Source organism: Sardina pilchardus, chromosome 4 (genome assembly GCF_963854185.1).
Source record: "Sardina pilchardus chromosome 4, fSarPil1.1, whole genome shotgun sequence".
In the NCBI taxonomy this organism is placed as follows: Eukaryota; Metazoa; Chordata; class Actinopteri; order Clupeiformes; family Clupeidae; genus Sardina; species Sardina pilchardus.
In genome coordinates this window covers 17,307,979-17,332,809 of record NC_084997.1, presented here as the reverse complement: position 1 = coordinate 17,332,809, position 24,831 = coordinate 17,307,979, and the positions used below count along the sequence as shown (strand labels likewise).

The window sequence follows — 24,831 nt, the reverse complement described above, 5'->3', positions numbered from 1 at the left end:
AGCTTACCTCTCTCTCTCTCCCTTCCTCGTTTTCCTACTCTGCACCTCTCTCCCCCATCTCATCACTTCCTTAGCACCCACTACCCTACCCAGCCTCCCGCGTCTATTTCGTCTTGATAATTTCTTCCCTTTCACGCCAGCATTAAGAAGTGAATCATACCGATTAAACCCACCCCCTTCTCGCACGCATCTGAGGGGATGGAGGAGAGAGAAAGAGATAGGGAGGGAGGAAGGAAGTGTGTGAGGCTGTCTGCGTTGGCTGTGAGGGAATAAGGAGGCAGAGAGAGAGAGAGATTGAAAAAGAGAGGACGCGAGTGAGGGAGAGGAGAGGGGTGTGTACCGGGGCGGGCTTAGTCGAACTGTCCGTCACCGCAGCTACAATAACACGTGTGGCGGTCATGGTCGGCGAGCGGCTGGTAGTGTGAGTGTGGCTGTGTGTGCGTGTGAGAGAGAGTGTGAATGACTGCGCTTCAGAAGCACTGCCTCCGTCGCAGTGAGCAGGGACCGGCAGAAGGCGAGAGCTTCAAGACTTACCCGCTAACCGCTACATTCGCTCTCTCTCTCTCTCCACACTGTCACTACTTCTGATACTACTACTACTACACTGCAATCCGATCTGCCGTTAAATAATGTACGCGAAGCTAAACCAAATATCGCAGGCAAAAACGCGCTGAATTATGCATGTACCGGCATAGCCAGCTTGAGCGGTAACCTGTAGCTGCAGCAGTAGAAATCAGCCGGGGAAGAACAGAACCGGAGGGAGAATAAGAAAAATGTCACATTATCATTTCATCAAATGCTGTGAGTAAACAACTTGTTATTTGCATTTTTTGTGTTTGCTTTCTGCAGCATGCCTGACAGAGATGAATAGGTAACAGCGGTGTGTGTGCATAAGAGTGAGTGAGGGTGCTTTATTGGGTGTGTACCCAAGCCGCCTATCATGTGTGAGATGATGTCATGCCTTGCTTGAGACTTGATGGATCTTCGGAGTTGCTGTGTGTCGCTTTTACTCGATAGCGTGAATGAATTTGAAGCTTAACCCGTGCGGCATATGATGTATGTGTGTCTGTGTGTGTGTGTGTGTGTGTGTGTGTGTGTGTGTGTGTGTGTGTATGTGTGTGTGTGTGTGTGTGTGTGTGTGTGTGTGTGAGAGAGAGAGAGATGCTGCAGCAGCAGCAGCAGCATTCTGCAGAGAGCGCGGCGGTGGCGTGGCGAAAAGTTGACCGGTGACTGCGGCAGGCAGGTGTGCTGCGAGTGTGTGCGCGCGTGTGAGTGAGCTCCCGCGGGAGTCTGCCGGCTAATGTCACGGGGAAAAAGGCGGCTCGTGTGACAGCTCGTCTGACAGCCCCTGCTGGATACCTGACAGCAAAGACAGGGAACGACAGAGCAAAGGAGAGAGAGCGAGAGAGAGAGAGAGAGAGAGAGAGAGAGAGAGAGAGAGAGAGGGGGGGGGGGGCTTTAAAATGAAATGAGAGGTGGGGTATCAGGGGGCTAGGCTGGAATAAAAAGAGGAGAAGAACAGAAGAAAGTGAGATGAACAATCACAGAGATGACAGAAGTCTAAAGTGGAGCATGGATGACATCATGGGCAAAATGAAAGCTAGATTGACTAGAAGGGATAGAGAGATAAAGGAAAGGAAAGGATGGATAGATGGGTGGATAGATAAAGGAAGGGGAAAGATAGAGCGATAGAGAGCTGACTTTGTGTTAGAAGTGGCTGTAAGCCATTGCTTAGTAGCCTACACTGTCTGTCAATGGCTTGATTTGTCAACCAAATCTCTCTCTGCTCCCCTCCTTCCCTCTTATTCCCTCATCCTTTGCAGGTTATTCTGTCTCCCTTTCATGGATGATATCATCCTCGCTCTTTCTCTCTCCTCCCATTGCCTTGCTCTCTCTCTCTCTCTCTCTCTCTTCCTCTCACACAGCGCTGTGTCCAGATTGGTCTGGTGTTGGCCAGAGCTGGGCAGCATGTATCACGCTGTCTGTTATGTGGGGCTAATGACTGCTTGAAGGTGAAACTCATGAGGTTGCATACTAAAGCTGCCAAATTAGCAGTCCATATTTTAGTGCTCTCTCTCTCTCTCTCTCTCTCTCTCTCTCTCTCTCTCCCTCTCTTTTACCCTGACTTCTTACTTTCCCTTCTTACTTTCTCTGAGCCTCTGTCACTATGGAGATATTCCATCCATTATAAATGGTGTGTGTGTGTGTGTGTGTGTGTGTGTGTGTGTGTATTTGAGCAGTGTAATGATGTGCTCTGCTTGAGTGGTTTGGTCTTGTTTTGTGTTCATGTTATGTAGGCATTTGTTTTACTGTGTAGGTGTGTGGTCGTGACAAGAGGAATCACAGAGAAGCTGTTTCAGGCTTTGATAGGACTCTGTAGTCTCTGTGTGTGTGTGTGTGTGTGAGAGAGAGCGAGCGAGCAAGCGTGTCTGTGATGCTCCTTGTGTGTGTTGTTGACATGTACAGTGAGAGACAGGCGCGAGACAGGCGCGGGTGCAGAGGCTACTGGAACATCCACAAGTGTCGTCTCTCATATCTGTCTCCAGCTGACCGCTGTGGGTGGTCATCAGTAGGCTTCAGTGGGAATACACGCACACAGGTAGCCTGTGCTAGCATAGACACCAGATCCACATAGCTTGGCTGAAGGGCACAGGTGTGTTTGTGTGTGTATGTGTGTGTGTGTGTGTGTGTGTGTGTGTGTGTGTGTGTGTGTGTGTTGTGTGTGTGTGTGTGTGTATGTGTGTGTGTGCGTGCGTGTGTTTCTCTCTCTCTCTCTCTCTCTCTCTGTGTGTGTGTGTGTGCACTTCACTGCTGCAATGAAGTCTGCAGGGCTGCAGTGAAGAACAGATGTAGACATGCCTTGAATACTGCAGACTAGCTCCCTATCACATTTGTGTGGGTGTGTGTATCTTAGTGTGTGTGTGTGTGTGTGTGTGTGTCTATGCATGTGTCTGTGCATGTGCATAGTATTGATTTGGTCTGATCCCCTCCTGCTGCCATTTATGTTTCTCCTACATGCGCTGGGTATTCCTATAGCACACAACTAGGGCATGGAGGAACATCAGAGAGCTGCACATTCATCCCATAACCCGATCCACCCTCTACTGCTTTGTGTGTCTTCTCCCCACATGCGCTACACCCACTGAGCTTTAAGTGTGTTGAGCAGCTTTCCAAACACAATTTTGCACTCCTCCTTGAGCACTTTCCTCTTTTTCATTTCTCTTACTTTCATCCCTCTTTAGTTTTGGTATTTTGTTCTGCCCACTCTCTTTTCTCCTCTCTCTCTCTCTCTCTTTCTCTGTTCTCCCCTTTTTCCTCTCTCCCCTCTCTCTTCTTCCCTCTCTCTCTTCTCTCCTCTCTCTGTCTCTGCTCTCCCTATCTCTTCTCTTTTCTCTCTCTCTCTGCTCTCCCCTCTCTCTTCTTCCCTCTCTCTCTCTCTCTCTCTCTCTCTCCTTCCCTCTCTCTCTCCCCTCTCTCTCTCTCTCTCTCTCTCTCTTCCTGGTGGATGGAGCCAATGGTGTTGGTGAGCGGTGACTAAGGCTGAGGGTTGTGATTTAACATGTGCCCCCCCCCCCTCTCCCCCCCAGCCTGATGTAATGTGTCACGTCCCACAGAGCATGTGCGTTTATGGCCACAGCTGTGCCCATTACACAGCCTCCGCACTGCCTTAGGCCCACTACATCCTAGAGAACTGCTGTTTCAAACAGGAATGGACTCCATAAAAACGACTGTGTGTGTGTGTGTGTGTGTGTGTGTGTCTGTGTGTGTGTCTGTGTGTGTGTTTGTGTCTGTGTGTGTCTGTGTGTGTGTCTGTGTGTGTCTGTGTTGTGTGTGCGTGTGTGTGTGTGTGTGTGGTGTGTGTGTGTGTGTGTGTTTGTGTCTGTGTGTGTCTGTGTGTGTGTCTGTGTGTGTGTCTGTGTGTGTGTCTGTGTGTGTGTCTGTAAAGTGGCTATTAAGGGAGGACAACATATTACCAGTGCTCCTCTTCAACTCTGTTTACAGACCTGTGAATGAAACCTGGAAAGAACCAGCGGAAAGAAAGCAGTGGATAGCGAGAACTTGGAGAGAAGTACAGAAGTCCCAAAAATAGTGAAGTGTCGCTTAGATGGAACCAGAGTCGGGGGGGCGGGGGGGTGGGGGGGGGGAGTGGAACAGCGAGTAGGACAAGAGTAAGTCTGGTGGCAGACTGAGCGTGTCTGAGTTGGACGAGAATTGGGGAGGAGGGATTGGAGCCTAGGCTGAGCTGAGGGGAGGCTTTGGCTGTGGGAGCGGAGCACGGCGAGTTCATGGTGAGTTCATGTTGTCGCACGCTGTGGTTTTTGCATATCCCCACGGCTCTGACACTGCAGTTCCTCTCGCTCCCTTCCAGAAGCTTCCCTCAGTCGTCTACTATCTCCATGACAAGACTCTTCCCCACAGGCAGCCATCAAATACCCCTCCACGAGCCGCATAATCCGCTCTCTCAACAGTGTCACTTTCCGTACGTACTTTTCATAAAGTCACGTTACAGTAATTAGCAATCTTATGGTCGGTGATCTCAATCATCACCATTCATTCTTTGTACTTCAGACTTTTTGACATATAGCAGACACAGCAGCCATCATGGCTGGGTGTCAAATTAGCCTCCTTTAAATAGTTGTACCCTGTGCACAAAAGAGGGAGTCATCCCTCGGCCCAAAATGGCCTCCTCCACTCCTCCACCCTCTTTGTCTCGGAGCCTCTTCGCCCGCGCGTCTACGCCCGCACTGTCTGGCCCTGACACTCGCCAGGCTTTTTACAAGGCCCCATAAAAGCCAACGGTTTGCCCACCACGGCCGCAACGCCTAGCACGGCCCCTATAAAACTCAAAGTACGTGCCCTCGTTCACTCCGAGCGCGGCACACGCCGCTACGATGCCCTGCACAGCGGCAGCAGAAGCGTCGGCAGAAGCGTCGGCGGCGTCTCTGTGAGTGACGCGGCAGTGTGCCACTATCCTAGTGAGCTACTATCCCACTGTCCTACATAGCTGTGGTGGAGAGATAGAGGGGAGGTGTTGAGACAGCGAAGCTAATTCGCTATTGTCAGCGCCCCTTCCCCTCTCATTTTCCCCGGGCCGAGGTGCTTCGCAGGCAGATTATCTCCCCCCCCACCCCCTCTCTCTCTCTCTCCTCCCTCTCCTTCTCTGTCTCTCTCTGTCTCTCTCTCTCTGTCTCTCACCCAACCCAGGGGCATCCCCGGCCTCATAGATCAGTCGAGGGGTGTGTGTGTGTGTGTGTGTGTGTGGGGGAGGGGGGTGTTGGGTAATTGTGGCGGCTACTACGGCAGACGGCTGGGTCCAAAGCCGGTTAGAGCGTGGAGTGGAGAGTTGCTGTGCTAGCGGGGAGTCCGTGCTCTCATTTCTCTCTCTTTTTTTTATTCTTGAATGGGGTTTGATGCATGCTGCTCGGTGGTGCCGGTTTGACATTGAGACGAGTATTTGAAGGACACATGTGTGTCAGTACAGAGACAGAGGGGCTTGTGTGAGAAGCTTGTAGCTTGAGCCCAGATCTGTGTTTTGCCAGACTGTTAGAAGTTTTGAGATGTTGTAGTGTAGGGGGACGCATGAGAAGAGAGGAGGAGTCTTGCAGTATAAGCTTGTTGGAGACTCGTGGAGCTCCAAGTGAAAGGCCTCTCGTCATCCCACAAGTCTGCAACAGCTCAGAGTTGTTATCATTCGTATTATATTCAGCTATTTAACTGCACTGGGTGAGAAGAAGAAATATACTATCCTGTAGGTATTGTATTTCACATTCTAGTGGTTTGTCCACCATGCAGGTATGCTGGTGAAAAATTCTGCAATATCAAGGTCTGTGTGTGTTTCTTTCTTTTTTTTTGACAATACGTCTGGCTTTTAATTTTCTGACATGGAACACTAAGCCTGTTGAGAGCTGATGGTTCATACGGATTTTTGTCTTTTTGTGGATGGGTGGGGGGTGGATGGGTGTGTGTGTGTGTGTGTGTGTGTGTGTGTGTGTGTGTGTGTGTGTGTGTGTGTGGGGGGGGGATCTGGTAATTGGTTTCTTTCACTGTGAGCAGCTTATTTCACATCTATGGCCTTTTTTCCCCTCTCTGCAATGTCTTTAATCTGTGTTAAGGCTTATCAGTCTATGGAGACTGAATCAGCACAGGGGGGGAAGAAAGACAGAGAGCAGAGAGGGAGAGAGAGGGAGAGAGGGAGAGAGAGGGAGAGAGAGGAAGAGAGAGGAAGAGAGCACTTTCCCATGGTAGCAGGCTGAAGGTGGGAAGGGAGACGGAGGGTATAGGAGTCCAGAAGCTGAATGCTGTCAGGCTCAGATGTGGAAAGAGAGAAAAATAAGCCAAGAGAGAGACACTGAAAAAGCAAAGAGGAGTGGATTGCAGGATGAAACATTAGAAAAGAAGAACTGTGAGGCCACTTGCACATCTCACACTTGACCCCTGCAGTCGAAGACTACACAGACCACATTTATTTTCTTTCATTATTGTTTTTATCTGCATTATTATGCCAAGTAAACTTTGGCAACATGATATTATTGTCATGCCAATAAAGCTCATTTGAATTGAACTGAATTGAAGTGAGATGGGGAACGAGGGATGAACTGGAGCTCTGTGAAAAGAGGGGAGATATGGAGGGGTGGGAGAGGGATACATGAGAAGTGAGGGATACATGAGGTGTGACTCGGAGAGATGGAACAGGAAGAGGAGGAGGAGGAGGAAGAGTGGAATTGAAGGCGAACGGCAATTTATCTTATCCAAGATGCTAAGAGGCAGCATCGTGTACCCTCTCTCTCTCTCTCTTTCTCTCTCTGTACCTCTCTCCCCCTCTCTACCCCCTCTCTCTGTCCCTCTCTCTCCCCCCTTTCTCTTTCTCTTTCTCTCTCTCTCTCTCTCTCCTCCTCCTCCGTTTTTCCCGCTCCCTCTCTCCCCGACTCGGTCAGGCTCTGCATCCCATTCTCATTACCAGTAGTAGCCCAGTAGGACGGGCGGGGCACTTACGTCTCCAAATGGACTCCTGGAGACTCTCCGAGGCTCCGTTTCTCCCTCTGAGAGCCAGAGATGGGATTTCACCGTCTCATTTTCAAGAAATGGATTGAAATGACTTTCATGGAATGAAAAGCATCAGTGTCTCAGTGTGCACTTCAGACAAACCAAGTAGCTTTTAATAGCGGGCCTACTGTTTGCAGATGCAGCTGTGCTGACTGATGAAATGTTGGTTAATGGTGGTGTTTGCAAGTTTTCACAATTGTCCCCTGATAAACATGCATAGTACATAAAACATAATATTTGTCCTTGTGGCACCTGTCATGTTATGGTTGTTATGTCCACATCTGTGCTTATGCTGAGCATATATATTTTTTGGCTTTTAAGCAGCAGTTGAAGCTGGGACACTAAGACAGCACTTTTATCGTTTGATCTATATTTATAGCCCCAAACACAGAATACAGCAAATCCCTAATCCTTTGCCATGAATCCTTATCCATGTTGAGTTGAGTTGAGTTGACACCCAAAACATTCAAAGTTAGCAAAAACAAAGAACGGGCCCTGTTTGCAGGCTGCCCTGGGGGTTTAGGAGCTCTGCCAGGAGTCCCTCAACAGGTGCTCTCGCCCGAGAGACCAGAATCTTATCTCATGAAAAAGCGCCGCCGCCGCCGCCGACAGCATCATCAGTCATCTGCCCGCGCTCACAGACCCGCTCCGGCTCGGTTTGCCCCCCTTGTCGCCGGTAGCGATCGTCGCTCGTTGCGGATGCGCGCTCGTTCGCACGTAAAGTGCCCCCGCAGGGAGGAGCGAAAGCTCGGCACGGCAGCAACAGTTTGTTATCTTCCGTCGGAAAAGGTGCGGTGTAGGTGACTTGTGAGCGTGTCTGTTTCGCTGAAACTATCCATCTATTTACGGGTGCTGCTGGTCTTGAAAGGATAGCGGCGCCTTTTGTCAGAGCACGGGCGCGATGAGTTTGCCTTCCGTATAAAAGACATCCACTGCTCCTGGTGCTGGAAGAATAGAACACCAGCATTGCCTGGCCAAGGTCAAGCGATTTACATGGAGGGCACGTATAGATTTTATGTATAGATCGTTGATCTCTCCGTTCGCTTGTGCGCTGAAAGCACCTTGTCCCGTGACGGAATGTAAATGTCACGGAGAGCATTAGCCTAGTATGCATGGAGTCCTCATGCACACAGTGAACAGGGCCTGCAGCCAGAGGGTGTAATAATAAAAAAATAAATGTTGTCATAGTGTCATTCAAGTTCTAACAGACTGGAGAAGAGGGGGAGGGGGGAAGGAAAGGGGGGGGGGGGAGTCACTGGTACATCAAAGGCATTGTGTTGTCAGCGGTTTAAACCTCATGGCAAGTCACAAAATTAGCTCTGTGTGTGTGTGTGTGTGTTTGTGTGTGTATGTGTGTGTGTGTGTGTGTGTGTGGGGGGGGGGGGGGTGTCTTTAATTTATCTACAAAGGCAGACTTCTCAAACTTCTATTTCCTTGGCCATGGGGCTTCCAGTGACCTGAATTAGCTGTGTAATTGCAGTCTTTTACACTGGCGCACTAATCGTCCGGCCCAGGAACCTCTTCCTGTCATTATGGGGACATGATGTGCTGCGGGCCTGCGGGGTGGGCTGTGGGCGAGGGGACCGAGGTTTTAGTGATGGGTCATTTTTGGGAGCGTTGATGAGGCGTTACCACACACACACACACACACACACACACACACACACACACACACACACACACTGACTCCCACCCTTAACTCTCCTTCGGTCATGAATGAAATTCTCTCTCTCTCTCTCTCTCTCTCACTTTCTCTCTTTTTCTTTCACTCTCTTTCTCTATAACTCTATATCTCCTTTAACCTTCCTCCCTCTCTCTCTCTAACACATACTCTTAATATCTCGCATCCTCTTCTCCATCTCTCTCACACTCTCATCTATCTCATCCCCTCTCTCTCTCCCCTTCTCCCTCTCTCTCTTTCTCTCTCCCTCCATCCTTTTCTCTCCTGATGAAGGCAGATTATTCCATAATGCATGAGACTGGAGTCTACTACTGCTCTCTCCCCTATTCCTCTAAAGGCTCCTTAACTGCACAGGGAATGGTGAACCGGGGCTGTGCTCCTCATGAACCCTGGCTCCAGCTCCGAGCCTGTTTGACTCCGTTTGCGGGCGAGTCCTCAATTATTTATGGAGATAAAAATCCCACTTTTAAATGGAAATGGAGCCGCTGCCAGACTACTAACGAGGCCTGTCATAACAAACACTGGAAACTGTGTTTTTGTAAGTGCTGACTGAACACGAAGAACTGGGTCAGGAAGTCTGCAAGAGTTTGCCTGTACGAGGTTGCCAATTGTCTTCTTGCTTACAGTAGGTTCTTATCTTTGTTAGCACACTAAGGCTAAATTAGGTGTAAATTGCGTTCAAGTCTGTCTTCAAGGTTTTTTGGCAAAGTTTATGGTATTTGTATATTTCGTTTTAGTGTGAAGTGTATGTGCTTGTGGGCTCCTGACATCTTGGTTTCTGAGCGAGTATATCGGATAGATATCAGAATTTATCAGCCATCTTGTCTCTGCATGTGTAATTGTGGTAAAACTAGATTGATAGCAAAGTTCTGGCCTCGGTACATTGGTGAGTGTTCTGATGAGTCTGGAGCGCTGGATGGTTTGGCTCTGCTCCAGACAAGATGAAGAGATTACACAGTCATGATATCCTTATCCTAGATGGGATGGTGTGTGTGTGTGTGTGTGTGTGTGTGTGTGTGTGTGTGTGTGTCTTAAAGCAAAACTGACATCTGCACCTCTGCCTCTCACCCCTGCCGATTGCCTGTTCAACCTCTTAACTGTGTCAGAAGATGAGAAGAAAGCATGGAATTATTTATGTAACATTGTCTCTCTCTCTCTCTCTCTCTCTCCTTCTCTCTTTCTCTCTCCCTCCTCCCCTCTCTCTCTTCCTCTTCCTCTTCTGCTCCTTCTGTCTCTCTTCCGCAGGTTGCTTCCAGCTATGTAACGTCTTTCGCTCTCAGAACATGGAGATTGACCAGTGTCTGCTGGAGTCTTTGCCCCTGGGTCAGCGGCAGCGGCTGGTGCGACGCATGCGCTGCGACCAGGTCCGCGCCTACTACGAGCGCGAGCGCGCCCTGCAGAAGCAACAGTGCCAGCTCCACGGCGCCGCCGCGGGCAGTGCCGCCATCGCCGCCGCCACCGGTGGTGGTGCCACGACCGCCACCGCAGCGGGCGCCAACACCGGCGCCAACGCCGCCGCCATCACCGTTCCAAGCGCCAGTGCCAAAGCCCGCGGGCACACGGGCCACCGCAAGAAGCAGCATGTCAACTTCCCACTGGCCAGCGTGATCCAGGACGCCGTCATGAGACACGACGACAAAGAAGGTGAGACGCTGCTGGACAGTCTGGGTGGGGTGGGGTGTGGGTATGGGTGAGAACGTGAAGGTGTGGGTGAAGGTGTGGGTGAAGGTGTGGGTGTGGATGTGAGGGCGAGGGCGAGGGTGTGTGAGCGTGAGTGTGTGGTTGTGGTTGTGGTTGTGGTTGTGGGTGTGGCTGAGGGTGTGGATGTGGGTGTGGCTGAGGGTAGTCTCATATTGAATCTTACTTGGTGCCCGTTAACACCAATGTTGCCTCAATACTGATCTAAAAAACGTTTCATCTGATAGTTTAAAAACTTGACCATCGTATTATAGTTGCCTTGACCACCTTTGAGTTTGAACTCTAAATTGAAAGAGTTGCAAGTGCACTCAGACACACTATAATCTCTGTTCCTGTCTCCCTGCACACTCCATACCCTTAGACAGAGATATTAAATCTGAAGTTTGCTACACTCGCTCTCCGATGCTGAAGGCATGGTGTCGTCTGTGCTGTAGGTGAACGTTCTGTAATGGAGTTCAAATGCCCGTCTCCGCTGTGAGAGTGTGCGTGTAGCCGTGGTGCGGTGGCAGTGCCCTGTGATTAGAGTCAGCCAGTGCCCGGGGTCTAGCCGGGGCAGCAGCCGGAGCGCCTCTCGGCACTGCCATTCATCACCCACTCAATGGGCTGCAGGAGGAGGCAGCAACAAATTAGATTGTCTCCCCAGTGAGGGAAAAGTGTGTGTGTGTGCGTCTGTCTGTGTGTGTGGGGATGTTTTTGTGTTTGTGTGTGTGTGTGTGTGTGTGTGTGTGTGTGTGTGTGTGTGTGTGTGTGTGTGTGTGTGTGTGTGTGTGTGTGTCTGTGTGCCATGTATGTGTGTGTGGTTTTGCCCCTGAGTGTGTGTGTGTGTGTGTGTGTGTGTGTGTACCATTGTGGCCACAGCTGACCCGACCCTGGTGGACGAGGCAAAATTAATTTCAGGCCGGCCGCAGCAGAATGGCAGAGACGCCATTAGCCACATAAGGTATTAGCCCATTCCTCAAGCTGATTACACGCCGACCAGGAGAGCTAATAATCAAAGGCGTGTGTGTGACACACGGCGACTCTTCGGAGACAGGCACGAGTAATCTAATGAAGAAGCCCAGAGAAGGAGTGGGGCGGCAGGACAGCGCGCCGATCACAGAGGGCCCATATGCTCCCATTATGAGCGATGGAGCGGGGCAAATTGATTCCCGCAAAGTCTGCTATTTCAGTCTGTGACTTTGCCAGGGGAAGAGAGGAGCGGCAGCTATTCTCGTTCACCTCCTGAGCGAGATAAAGCCGAGGGAGAGAGGGAGAGAGGGAGAGAGAGACAGAGAGAGACAGAGAGAGAGAGAGAGAGAGAGAGAGAGAGAGAGAAAGAGAAAGAGAAAGAAAGAGAGACAGGGAGAGAGAGTGCACCCTCTTTTTTAATGTGCTGCGGAGAATAGAAAAAAAAAATCTTGCATCAAATCTGTCTTTGCACAGTCTCTCTCACTCTTTTCTTTTTTGCACTTTTCCACTTCAGCGAATACCTGGCAGATGGGGTTAGCAGTGGTGGTGGTGGTTGGGGCTTCTGCTGACAGTGAATAAATGGAACGGTTATCTCTCTCTCTCTTTTGATATATACCTAAGATGCCATCTAAGGATGAAGATGAGGCCTTCTCTTTAAATAGACTATTTGGGAAGGAGAACAAGCCATGAGGATATGTCAGCTCGAACTGTCTCAAATGTCTGGCCTGACTTTTGTCCTTGTAGTAGGATAATGTACTTGTGTAGATAATGTGTACAGTATGATTGGGATTTTCTTCCATTTCTCCGGGCACATGGTGTAAGCCCCGGATAGCGGAGATTTGCTCATGTTTCAGTTCTTGTCCTTGGGCGGAGCAGAGCGGCTCACGCTCAAACTTATGAACTCAGCGCTCCTCTAGCTCTCTCTTTCTCTCTCTCCCTCTCTCTCTCTCTCTCTCTCTCTCTCTCTTTTTTTTCTGCGTCTTGGTCATTCACTTTCGTCCGTGGACTCTTCTCTCACTCCTTTTTCCCCAGCTGTCTCTCTGCGAGTGTTTGTGTGTGTGTGTGTGTGTGTGTGTGTGTGTGTGTGTGTGTGTGTGTGTGTGTCTGCGTCTGCTATCCCGGCAGCCGTTGCAGGTCCGGCATGTAAATCCCTTCCTCCTCCTCCGACGTCTGCCAGGCTGCTTCAGCTGGCCCTCGCCGCCAGCTGGTGTGCCCAGTGCAAACGCCTGTTGGAAGTCCGCTGCCTCTGGCAAGCCGTGAATGGTGACTTTTGCCCACCTACTAAACACTAATTACTAAGCCAGTGGCACCAGACTGTCTTTGTTATGGACTTGGGATGGGGGTGGGAGTGGGAGGCGGGTTGGTTCTAGCCTGCTTTAGCCAGCTTGGCTGAGTCCGTTTGCCGTTAGCGGCTAGCGTTGCTAAATATGTTATAACTCTTACCTCAGTGGCTTAGGTTTAGCCAGCTTGGCTGAGTCCGTTTGCCGTTAGCGGTTAGCGTTGCTACTGTATATGTTATAACTCTTACCTCAGTGGCTTAGCTTTAGCCAACTTGGCTGTGCCTGCTTACTGTTAGCGGCTAGCTTTGCTAAAGTTATTGTAGCACTTACTTTAGTGGCTCAGGGGCTTGTGGCACAGGGATGTTTTGTCAGGCTTTGTCCTCTGGGTACTGTGGACTGACAAGCATCTTCACAAGAACAAGCTCTAGAGTCAGAAAGCAAGTGTCCCTAAAGTGAAGCAGGTTGTTTGTGAAAAAAAGGTTTTAGATGAAATATAGAAGGGCAAGGAAAGTGTAGACATACAGACACGTGCACACACACACACACACACACACACACACACACACGAGTGAGCCAATCTTCTCCCCTTTATCTAGCTCAGTGGAGGGGAAATGGCCGCCTCACAATGAGAACAATGTGAACAGATTTCTTTTCTGGGGGTCTGGCCTAGCTGTACTGCTCGCTGCGCTGCGGGCTGAGCTACACTGAGCGCTGAGCCTGTGGCTGAGACTGATGCTGATCGGCTGAGGTTGACGCGGTGGCGTGTTTGTGTGTGTGTGTGTGTGTGTGTGTGTGAGGAGGTGTGGGGGTTGGGGGTGTGGGGTTGAATACCGGGTCTGATTAGTTCTGTTTGGATCGGGCGAGCAGCTGGCAGCTCAACAGTCCTCATCAGGAGAGAGTGAAGAATGAAGACAAAGACGCCACGGACGCTTGAACAGGACAAATAAGAAGCACGTGTGTGTGTGTGTGTGTGTGTGTGTGTGTGTGTGTGTGTGTGTGTGTGTGTGTGTGTGTGTGTGTGTGTGTGTGTGTGTGTGTGTGTGTGTGTGTGTGTGTGTGCTTTTGTGTTTTAATTATTTCTCCTTGCTGTTCATGTTTTGGCAAACAGGCAGGCACACACATGCAGTATATAGGCACACAACAGGGCCAGCAGGACTCAGATGGAGAGGAGATGTTTGCCTCAGGACAGAAATGTCCCAGGAGTGCATGGGGGAATATTTTTGGAATATTCCAAAAAAATAACATCTGTAATCACTTCTGAGATATGTGTAAATAGCCCCCTGCATCCTGGGGGTATAGGCTGGTTAGGAGCCGTTTAATGGTATACACGGATGTTTCAGATCGTCGTTTACACAAAAGACATGAACAACACATGGTCAGTCTCTAGGAAGTAAAGTCAGTGATGCTTCTCCTGTTTGAGTCTTCCTGGTCCATTACACTTATTTGTTTATTTTTTTTGTTTGTTTTGTTTTATTAGCTTTTTAAACATATTTTCTACATGACACCAAATCTAACTAGCAAAGATCTTAGCACTCTAGAATCTTTGCTGGGTATATTTCATGCTCAGTTCGCACACTGAGCAAAATCTTGTGCATGGAATGGTAGCGATGCAACGTGGCTAATGTTTTTAGCACACTTAGAAGTGATCCTAAGAGAATTAGCTCGGTTATCTTATCTCATCCCACATCTCACAGTCGATCCTCGGAAAAAAATCCTATTATTGTTTAATTTCACATGATTTCATTTAAAGCGTATTCGCTTTACATAATTGGAATCATTATTCGCCATTAACACCTGCGTAGCCCTGTTAGTTGTTTACACAGCAGGGGCAACAGATAGCTGTTCACCGCACTAACCACGCTAATAGCAGACATCACATTTAATTTAAAGGTAGCCAGGCAGGAATATAGTGTGTGTGTGTGTGTGTGTGTGTGTGTGTGTGTGTGTGTGTGTGTGTGTGTGTGTGTGTGTGTGTGTGGTGTGTGTGTGTGTGTGTGTGTGGGTGTGGGGGGCTTACTTTGCTAGGCCGGCTCTACTGATTAAACTCTGTCACTGTCACTGCTCCGGGCACAGATTAACAGATAAAGAGGTGGCGGGTGGAGGTGAGTGGGGGGATGGTGGGGCATGTAGCTTTAGGATTTTCATGGGGACGACTTTTTTGGAAAACCTTTGAATATGAAATTCTTTAGAAAGTCGTTTCCATATCCATGTTATTAGTACTGCAGGTGGGTGACCTTCACGATGTTAGAGGTGTGTACAGTAACTGTGAATGTATATGTGTGTGTGTGTGTGTGTGTGTGTGTGTGTGTCTTCATGATTTCATTTATGTTTCAATGAAATTTCACCTTTTCGAAACTCAATGGTGGGAGCAGGAGAGAGTGGCATGGAGACCATCTGGTGTGTTCAGAATGCTGAGCTGCTGAACCAATCTCAGCTCCATGTTTATATATGATTCCTGGCGCGCTGACGCCAAAAGGTCTGCTGCCGTTATTGAGTTGGCTCGACACACTTGGCACACACATGATGGGTATGATAAGATTTCCACCTGCTTGGATTCTCCAAGGTGTCACTCAGCGTTAGGTGGGGTGTCTTCACTGTCTCTTACCGTCTCTCTGATTATTGGGTTTATATTGCCAATAATGCAGTATGTAGCCTTGAAGGCTAAGTTCAGCGATGCTACAGTACCATTATAGTTCAAATTGAGCATAGGCGATGATGTTGCCATATGTTATCATGGATAGGGAGGGGAGTGCCTTGACTTTGCCTGCCTTGAAGTTATACTGCAGGTACAGTAATTTCACAAAGTACAACTTCATATGAATAGCACTGCTCACACAGGTCAAAGTTGTGTATTGATGAACTGACCATGTGTAATACCAGCCATACTACATGTAGGCAATAGTGTTAGGCCTGGATATATTCTTGTCTTGTACATTCCGTACTTTTCACAGTGGTTATACAGAAGTAAAGATGAGACATTTTCACCTATTTTGTATTCTCATAAAGACTTGTCCTGTCAGGCCTGTCTTACTCTTGTCTAATATTTATACTGTTATCCTCCATCTTAACTGGAATATGACCGCGAGTTCATATCCCTCGGTGTGCCTCTTCTGCTCAGAGTACCATCGCCGTCCGATGCACACCTACCAAATTTTCCAGCAGGATTTGTCCTCAGGCTCCTCTACGAAAAGAAGGGGTTTTTTTGGTCTCCTTTCTGGCACAATGTTAATCCCACTCAAATCCCTTGGGATAGGTGAAAAGAAAAGAGAGAAAATGGCTCTGAGTAAGCCTGTGAGGGAGGATACTTGGGAACGCCACTAACACCAAAAGGTGTGGGTTGGGAACGCCATTAACCAAAAGGTGTGGGTGGTTGGGTGGGGTGTGTGTTGGGCAAACATCAGGATCATTTGTACACTCACTGCATGCGAGTACCATTTCACTACATCTGCCACTCTTTATGTAGAATTGATCAGGCTAGAAGTCAGTCCCATATTGTTTGAATGCACTAAAGAAAACAAAAGAATCATTCTCCCATGCATTTATGGAAGGGATTTAAAGATAACTTTCATGTTTAAAGTGAAGAGGACAGCTGATCAAAGCCAATATTTGAAGTGAAAGAGTTTCCAAAACGCCCCCGGAGACTATGCAGGTGCTTGTGTCTGCAATGCTTTGGCGTTGGCTATTTTAAGTCCACCCTCAGAGCGTGTTTACACAGTCTGCCCTATTTAAGCCTGCCTCGGCTAAGTGATGTCAGACGTCACCGTGCTGCTGTTTTACAACGGGGGAATAATGCTGGCTGTTAAACGACGAGAGTTAGGAAACAGGGCAGTGGGCGTGAAGTAATGGAAAAATGACACATTTTCAGGGTGTGGGGGCGAACGGGGACTTTGTTACATCTGTAATACAGCGCTATATGATGTCGCGCTGCTGTTGGTCCTTCGGGGGCATTCGCTAAGCCGAAATGTATTGCGACTGTAATGATACGAGCACGTAACCAACTTTCAGAAGATTCAGCACTTCAATGAAAGAGGCATACGGTTGAGAACCCCATTCGTCATGCACAGACATCACAAATTTAATTTGAATTCTTTTTTTTTTCCCCCTCTGTATCATGGAGTGGAGAAATTTTAATTAGCGTTTCCATCTCTCTCTGTCTCTCTCCCTCCCTCTCTCTCTCTGAGAAGGACTCAGGAATAAATCTTTGAGGCAATCCAAATATGATTATGTCCACAGAGCTCATTTTGCAAATTTATTTAAGCCTCAATGAAACTTTCATTCATTTGTCAGGTCGATAGGCTAGCCCGAATGCGGGCTGTCACTGTAAATGAGTTATGAAAACTTTTTTCTCCCCTTTAATTTGGATGAGATGGGTTCGATCAAAACAACAACCATAGCTCTCTAACAAGTTGGAATGCACAAACTTTCATGCACTTACATTATTACACTGTCGGAGTTCTAGTTCCATTGGCCTCCTCCTCTGGTCCCCTATAAGGCTCTTGGCCTGTCAAAGTCCACTCTCCGAAATCACAAGAAGTATCAGATGCTCTTTAGATCTCATTCTGAAAACATGGCACATCTACGCTTGACTGCGGTTCTCGGGTGGCGATGATGAAGAAGGGAGAAGCACTTGTGTCACTGTGAGGAAGGTGGAGCAGATAACATTTCCCAGAGAAGAGGACCTGCTTGTTTTCTCACGGAGTGATGGAACAGGGGGAGAAAGTAATACAGTAGAAGACGTATCAGAACATGGGATGAGAGATTGAATTTCATGGAACGAAGCACAGTGGGTGGTTGGTATCTGATCACTTATGTGGAAACTGATGGGAGAGCTGGTGAGAGAGAGAGAGAGAGATGCCGAGAAAGAGAGGAATAATATAATCAAGTGTGAAAGACCAAGTGAGAGCCTTTCTATCCTTAAGCTTTCTCTCCTTAAGCTTTTGGTCACTGGATCTCCCACGAGATCTCGCCATCCCTCAGGACTAGTCCAGACGAGGAGTCTCTACTTCCCTGCCGGCTATCTTTCTGTCTTTCTGTCTGTCTTTATGTTTGTCTGCCTGTCTGTCTTTTTCTTTCTTTCTTTCTTTCTTTCTTTCTTTTCTTTCTTTATTTCTTTCTCCCTCCTTCTGGTTGATTCTGAATATGGCTTAGCTCAGTCTGTAGACCAGCAGTGCTTTGGCAGCATGTAGCTCACTTTGCCTTGTTGTCAGTTGGACTGCGGCACTCAAGTCCTGGAACATTATCTAAGAGGACAGCTGCCCCTCTCCCCGAGCTGCCTGTGTGGCCTCGGACAGTGTTTTAAATGCCTCTGTCTACGAATGAGCTCGAGCTGATGGCTTGTACCTGCTAGCCCAGATCACTGCAGTATGCAGAAGTCTCTGCTTGACGGCTGCAGCTCGGTTTGAAGCCCTGAATCTAGTATTCTGCTTACCAGATAAGGGTGGAACGAAAAATATACATTGTGCTTTTTCTTTTGATGATCTCTCAAAGGGATGATCTCTCAAAGGGTTTTTGGATTATGCAGATGACCTTTTAGTGCTGGGAGGCTGGTCTGTCTCCTTAGATACTGCACCTTACCAGACTATAGAGAAACTCCCTCGTCTCCTTAGATCAGGGGTCGGCAACCTGCGGCTCTGGAGCCGCATGCGGCTCTTTAGCGCAACCCTGGTGGCTCCCTGAGCGTCTTCAAAAATGTATGAAAATGAATGGGGGGGATTTTTGTTTGTTTGTTTTAATATGGTTTCTGTATCAGGACAAACATTCTTAACGTTTTCCAATGTTGTAAAAATGTGAATAATAAATATTAAAGTTCAACATTTCTGTCAACGAAGATTTGATAGCCTGCGACACACGTTTCAGGGCGGCGCCGTGCCATGCAGGTGGCTGTGGTTGTAAACAAACCGGCGGGTGTCAGCATGGCCATGGCATGGATCCCAAAGGGAAAAAGAGAAAGATAGCCGATGAGATCAGAGAATTTAAGGCAGAAATGACCGAATCATTTGCTTTCATTGCCATTGCGGAAGGATTGCCTGCATGTTTGCTTGCTTTGTAATGAGAAGTTGGCGAACAACAAAAAGAGAGACATTTAGAAAGACATTTTCAGGGAAGGCATGCTACATTTGCAGCCGACTACCCAGTTGGGACTGAGAGAAAAAGTGTGATTGCAGTAGCCTACTTCTGGATAAATTTTGTTGCAACCTGAGATATTAAAACGTGGAAAGCAACGGTTCACGGACGGTGATTACACGAAGTTGAACTTAAAGCACCAGCGGAGTAGTCACGTGGTGTGTCATTCTCTCCGAGATGCGCTGTAGGGAAAAACATTTAATCATGAAAGCTCATTATGTAGCCTCGTTGTAGCCTACTTAGTCATTTTGATAGTAGGCTAATATAGATAATATACACTTACAGCCTGTGTTACCTTCATATAAGGCTTACATAAGGCTTTTCATTTTTTGCGGCTCCAGACAGATTTGTTTTTTGTTTTTTTTGGTCCAAAATGGCTCTTTGAACATTTTGGGTTGCCGACCCCTGCCTTAGATACTGCACCTTAGGAGACTACAGAGAAACTCCTCGACCTCCGGCTCCTTCCATGATGGGTCATTGCGTGTGTGTTTGTGATTAGCTTGAGGAGGAGAGTGGAGCGTGTTTTGAGTGTGGCTGCTGTTATGGCCATGTGACCAGATCTTTTTTGATTTCTTGTTGGGTTTGAACCCCAGTCTTGTGGACCACCAGATTTGGGAAGAGAGGATGTGGTGTGTGTGTGTGGTGCTCTGCTGTTCTGTTTGGCAGCTGGAATGTGGATGTTTGTCCAAATCCTCCCAGCGTTTGATCATCGCTCAGTCCAACACACAGTATGCCCCTCTCCCCCTCCCTCCACTCGCATCCTCTTCTGGTTCCCATCAGAGAGAGAGAGAGAGAGAGAGAGAGAGAGAAGAGAGGAGAAGAAAAGAAGAGAAGGTAAATGTATGTTCTGCCTGGCCAGCTCTTTCATGACGTGATATATGCCCTTTCATCCCCCCCCCCTACATACACACACTCTCTCTTTCTTTCTCTCTCTCTTTCTCTCTTTCTTTCTTTCTCTCTCTCTCTCATTGCCCCATCTTTCCCCATCCCCTCCAGACCCTTTACCTGAACGTACCTCACTGACAGTGCTCAGTTGCCATGGAAACGCTACATATGGTTTTGCTGCTGCACCCCCCCCTCCCCTCCCCCCCTCCCCTTTCCCCTCCACGCGGTAAGAAGCTGCTCGAGTCGCCCACATCGCTGCAACTTGCTATTGCTGGAATGGCAACAAAGAGCAGCAGCAGCAAGGCTTCCTCACATCATGAGGAAGAGTGACCCCCACGGGGTGGATGCCCGCTCACCTACTGCATGGCACGGTGCTGTGTGAGTCTGTGCAGTCCGTGATCAAAGCTTGGCTAGCAGGGGTATTGGTGGTGTGGCTGGTGTTTTAGCCCAGAGCTAATGCAGCGATGTGTGTGCACTGTACACAGAGGATTTCCTTGGATGGTTGGCTGCAAAACAAACCCTTTTTTTTTTTTTTACCTAGGAGGATACAGCATTACCCCAAGGCCCCAAGTTTGGTGGTTCTTTCTTAGAACCCTGCTGCATGTTGTTGCAGTTTCCTGGAGCTGACTGTGTGGCCTTGACCAGCTTTTTAAAAGCCTCTCTCTCTCTCTCTCTCTCTCTCTCTCTCTCTCTCTCTCTCTCTCTCTCTCTCTCTCTCTGCAAACGAGCTCGAGCTGATGGCTTTTTACGTGCTAGTCCAGAGCGCCGCACTAGCTCAAGGTCCTGGCTGTTTGGTGGTTCTTTCTCAGAATCCCTGCTGCATGTTGCACCACCATAGCAACAGTGATTCGGTGAATGATTCAGGGATGTGGATGTGGATGTGGATGTGGATGACGTCGCCAGGGAAACCCTGGACATATGGTCCGAGCCTGTAGCTGGGCAGCATGGAGTCGTAGACAAATGGCCCTGAACAGGTTTGGTGACACGGGGGTCGTGAGCCGTGCTAGTCCCTCTTTTGTCTTATTCGTCTACTTAAACAGGAGTCTGCTGACTGTGCTGCTTGCCCAAGAGTTCCTCTCCTCATCAACCCAGCGATGTCATGTGGGTTCTTGCCTCATTTGCAGTGAAAATGCTTCGTCTTGTGCTTTTCTGGCCAAACCAGATGTCGTTGGTCTGGCTAGCACCAAGCCTTGAAGTCACTCCATTCAGCCAGCCGATTGCAGCGGTGCAATTTTTTTTTGACTGACATGAACTAATTGCTAGCATTCTCCAAAAGGGAGTCAAGAGAATTGCCAGTGTGAACTGAGATGTTATTCCTTAATATTAAGGATTAGGTACTTATTCCACCTAATTGGTCCAGAACGTTAATTAGCGTTATTAGCATTTTGGGCTTACTGAGGATTTGATCCTAGCTTAATGTTTAATTTGACATTTGTTTCATTTAGAGGAGTTTTTTTTTTTTTTTCTTTTTTAGCCCTGAACCACAGAAACAACCTTGGTCCAAAAGAATCATAAAGTTCATCAGGGAGATTTTTAGAGGCTCAAAATGTCTCCCCACTGCACAGCCCATCCCAGCCCATGGGAACCTGGCAGAGTCAAGTGGATGCAGGAGATGGCCCTCATTAGTGAGGTGAGCTCCACGAGGGTCTGAGAGTTTGATTAATAAGGAGTGAGGCTAATGCTAATGACTCTTAAGTGGCCCTGCTGCTAAATGACGAACTGCACATTTTGGTGGCTGCGCTCACTGTTTGCACCCATCTGAGAGGGAATAAATGATGCACAGAAGACGATGGTATCCTGCACCAAGATTCTGTTGACTCCGAATAACTTTCGAGCTGCTCTCTTGTACAGGGGGTTGGAAATGAATCCCTGAAGTTTGGTATTTAAAGGTCATAATCTATCCATGCCTCGGGACTCGATACTGTCCTTTTGTCCTATGCCTCAGTATCACCTCTCTTTTCTATGTATTGCGCTGCAGGCGTGATTCAGGTTTCATGGTCATCGAGCCGTTAGCCTTACAGTACCGTACCTCCCTGCCTCCCCAGGACGCCCATCTGGCCTAACTAATGAGCTCGCGGCGCAGGACTGCTGAGTCAGTTCGCACTCATCAACTCCTCGTCCATACAACACGCTACGAGACCAAATCATTTTCACAAGTGCGGCCCACTGGGAATGCAGCCGTGCCCATATAAAGCGCTTTTTTTCTTTTTTCTTTTTTTTTTTTCAAAGCCTGCTCATTTGCTTGCATCTAATTGCAACAAATGCAAGAGCAAGTAAATAAACCGGCCGGGGTGTGTGTGGCAGTGTCCTCTAACCACGTGTGTGTGTGTGTGTGTGTGCCCTTGTAGCGGCGGCGGTGGACCCAACATGTGGGGTTGCTGCTGCTGCCAGACACACACATCTGGCTCAGGGCTAATGACCACTCACGGTTCAAGCGCCCCGGTGAGGGTCATCACTTGGATCATGGCTGGAATAACTCCTCCCTGTCTTCCTGCAATTACACCCACGGTTAACCTCCGCATACCACCACTCGAAGACGACAAAAGCCACCCCGGGGCGTTTCATGTGTCGCCTACTGCGCGCACACACACACACACACACACACACACACACACACACACACGACAAGCACACACACGACAAACACACACACACACACACACAGACACACACACACACACACACACACACACACACACACACACACACACACACACACACACACACACACACATGACAAGCACACACATACATGGCAGAGTTCATTAATGTGGCAACAGCACAGAGCATCTGAGGTCAGAGCTATATCTCTGCTGTGGTTATTTCCATTGGCATGATGTCTTGCAGCAGTATGTGTTGCGACCTTTTGTGGCTTTAATGTTGAGTGCCGCCATCACACATGCCAATCAGATTTGATTAATCTGTCAACACAAGCTGTCGACGAGGTTAATTGTTGAGCCTTGTTCCAGGTAGCACTCGATCGCCTGCAGCCACGGAAGCCTTGGGCTGAAGTCCTGATTCAGGGTTTTACAGTGAACCCCAATCTTGGCCCGGGTTGTGTACTGCTGCCAGTACAGATTAGCCTGTGTGTGTGCTTGTGTGCATGCGTGTGTGTGTGTGTGTGTGTGTGTGTGTGTGTGTGTGTGTGTGTGTGTGTGTGTGTGTGTGTGTGTGTGTGTGTGTGTGTGTGTGTGTGTGTGTGTGTGTGTGTGTGTGTGTGTGTGTGTGCGTGCGCGTGCGCGTGCGCGTGCGTGTGTGTGTGTGGGACACGAGGCTGTTTGTGCCATCAGTTGGATGGCTATGCAAATGCATTGTTTGTTTTTATCCCATCACATCTGTCCTCAGCCTAATCCAATTTGAAAGGATGTTAAATCGGGCCTTTTTTTTTGGTACCACAGCGCAGTAGAATATAGCCATAGAAAAACCTTATCCTTGAATGGCTGGTACGCTTGTATCGGCTTATCAGTCGTCACTCCGTAGGCTGATAACATTAAGACGCCTCTTTTTTTCGAGTGTCAGCTCCTCACTCAAAAAGTATTCGGGCTTTTTTTTCTTTTTTTTTTTTTTTTTGTCAGCATCTCGGGGGCGCTTGCACAAGCCGCCATCATCTGCAATTTCCTGCTCGGGAAATCGCTCGCTTGATCTCTCTGCTCGCGCTCCAGCTAATTTCTCAGCCTATCCCGCGCTCATCAATCACGGTGCCATTGTGCATTCTCCGTGTGTGCGTCGCAGTGCCGGGTGCTCTGCCCGCTCTGCCCGCTCTCTCTCTGTGCCCATCTGTGTGTGTGTGCCAGCCCCCCCCCCCCCCCCCCCCCTTGGAGCCGGCTGTGCCAACGACCGTCAGAGCGCCTCGCGCCCCCAAATCCTCCGGGACTTCCACAGGGATCTGCTTCACACAACCTGCACTGCTGAGCCATATGAGATGTCACAGCCAATTTCATTCCTCTTCCTCTCAGTCTCAAAGCCCTCCCCCCATCTCCTCTCCTCTCCTCTCATCTCACTCATCCTCTTTCTTGCTTTTCTCTCTTTTTTTTGCTTTTCTCTAGTTTCAATCTGTCACTCCATTGTCCTTCCTGGCTGTGGCTCTGTCAGTGATCATGGTGGTGTGTGGTGCTCCTGGGCTGATACGCTCCCTTCAATCTCAAGAGTGACGCTCCGCAAAGACCTCCAAAGGCTTCATCATTTTACTGAATCTCCTCTATCCCCCTTTCTCTCTCTTCATCTCCGCATCAGGCTCTCTCCTTCCCTCCATCCTAGCCTTTGTTTGACTAATAGTTCTCAGAGGAGGTCTTGGAAGATGAAAAAATAGAAATACATCTCTGGCGATAGCAGCAGTTTCTTTCTTCTTCCACTGGCACCTCCCCTGCCATCTTTATGTCCTCCTCATTTCCTCCTCTTTCTCCTCCTTCTCTCTTCCTCCTCCTCCTCTCTTCCTCCTCCTCTCTCTTCCTTCCTCCTCTCATTCATCCCTCACTTAATTGCTCTCTAGCGAGGGTTCGCTGTCACTCCGCTGCACACGGTCGGTTTGGAGATGAAAGTGCCCGCAGGACATGCCGAAGTCGGACGCTGACAATCTCTCCGCCGGCCACCTCTTCCTCCTCCTTCTCCTCCTCCTCCTCCTCCTCCTCCTCCTCTGCTCTCGTCTCCGAGCCGAGCCACGAGTCACAGCCTGACTCTCTTTTTTTCCGTGCGGGGGCAATTTGCTGACATTAAGACTCTCGGCGGGTCCCTGTGTGGCATCTGCGACTGCTGCTGCCCCCCCCCCCCCCACACTCACTTACACACACACACACACACACACACACACACACACACACACACAACCCCCGCCACCGATTCACCGTGGCGGATTCGCCGATGTGTCGTGACAGCCCATCGTTATGCTTTCTGCTCCCAGCACAGACCCCTCAACTGTCGCAGTCCTGACAGTCACGCAACATCATTTTTTGTCTGTTTTTGTTTGTTAACTTCTCGGAAAAGTGCCTGCGTCACAGGAGAAGCGGCCACCCCCCCCCCCCCCCCCCCCCCCCCCCCCCACACACACACACACACCCCACCCGAGGTTCTTTTACAGAATGTAGAACCCCCATAAGGCATGATGGTGACACACATGATGGTGATGATGAGGATGATGTGACGTAGCTCAGTACGCCTCTCTCTCCCCTCCCCCCC

General features: G+C 48.9%; 1 protein-coding gene across 1 annotated transcript in view; it reads left to right on the top strand.

The window, feature by feature from the left end:
• The first annotated feature begins 773 nt into the window (after positions 1–773).
• Positions 774–24,831, top strand: part of myo16 (myosin XVI) — a 144,482-nt gene continuing 120,424 nt past the window's right edge. The window contains exons 1-3 of the mRNA XM_062533651.1: positions 774–801; positions 9,971–10,164; positions 10,300–10,369. Coding sequence (XP_062389635.1) covers positions 774–801; positions 9,971–10,164; positions 10,300–10,369 — 292 coding nt within the window. The remainder of the gene's footprint in view (positions 802–9,970; positions 10,165–10,299; positions 10,370–24,831) is intronic.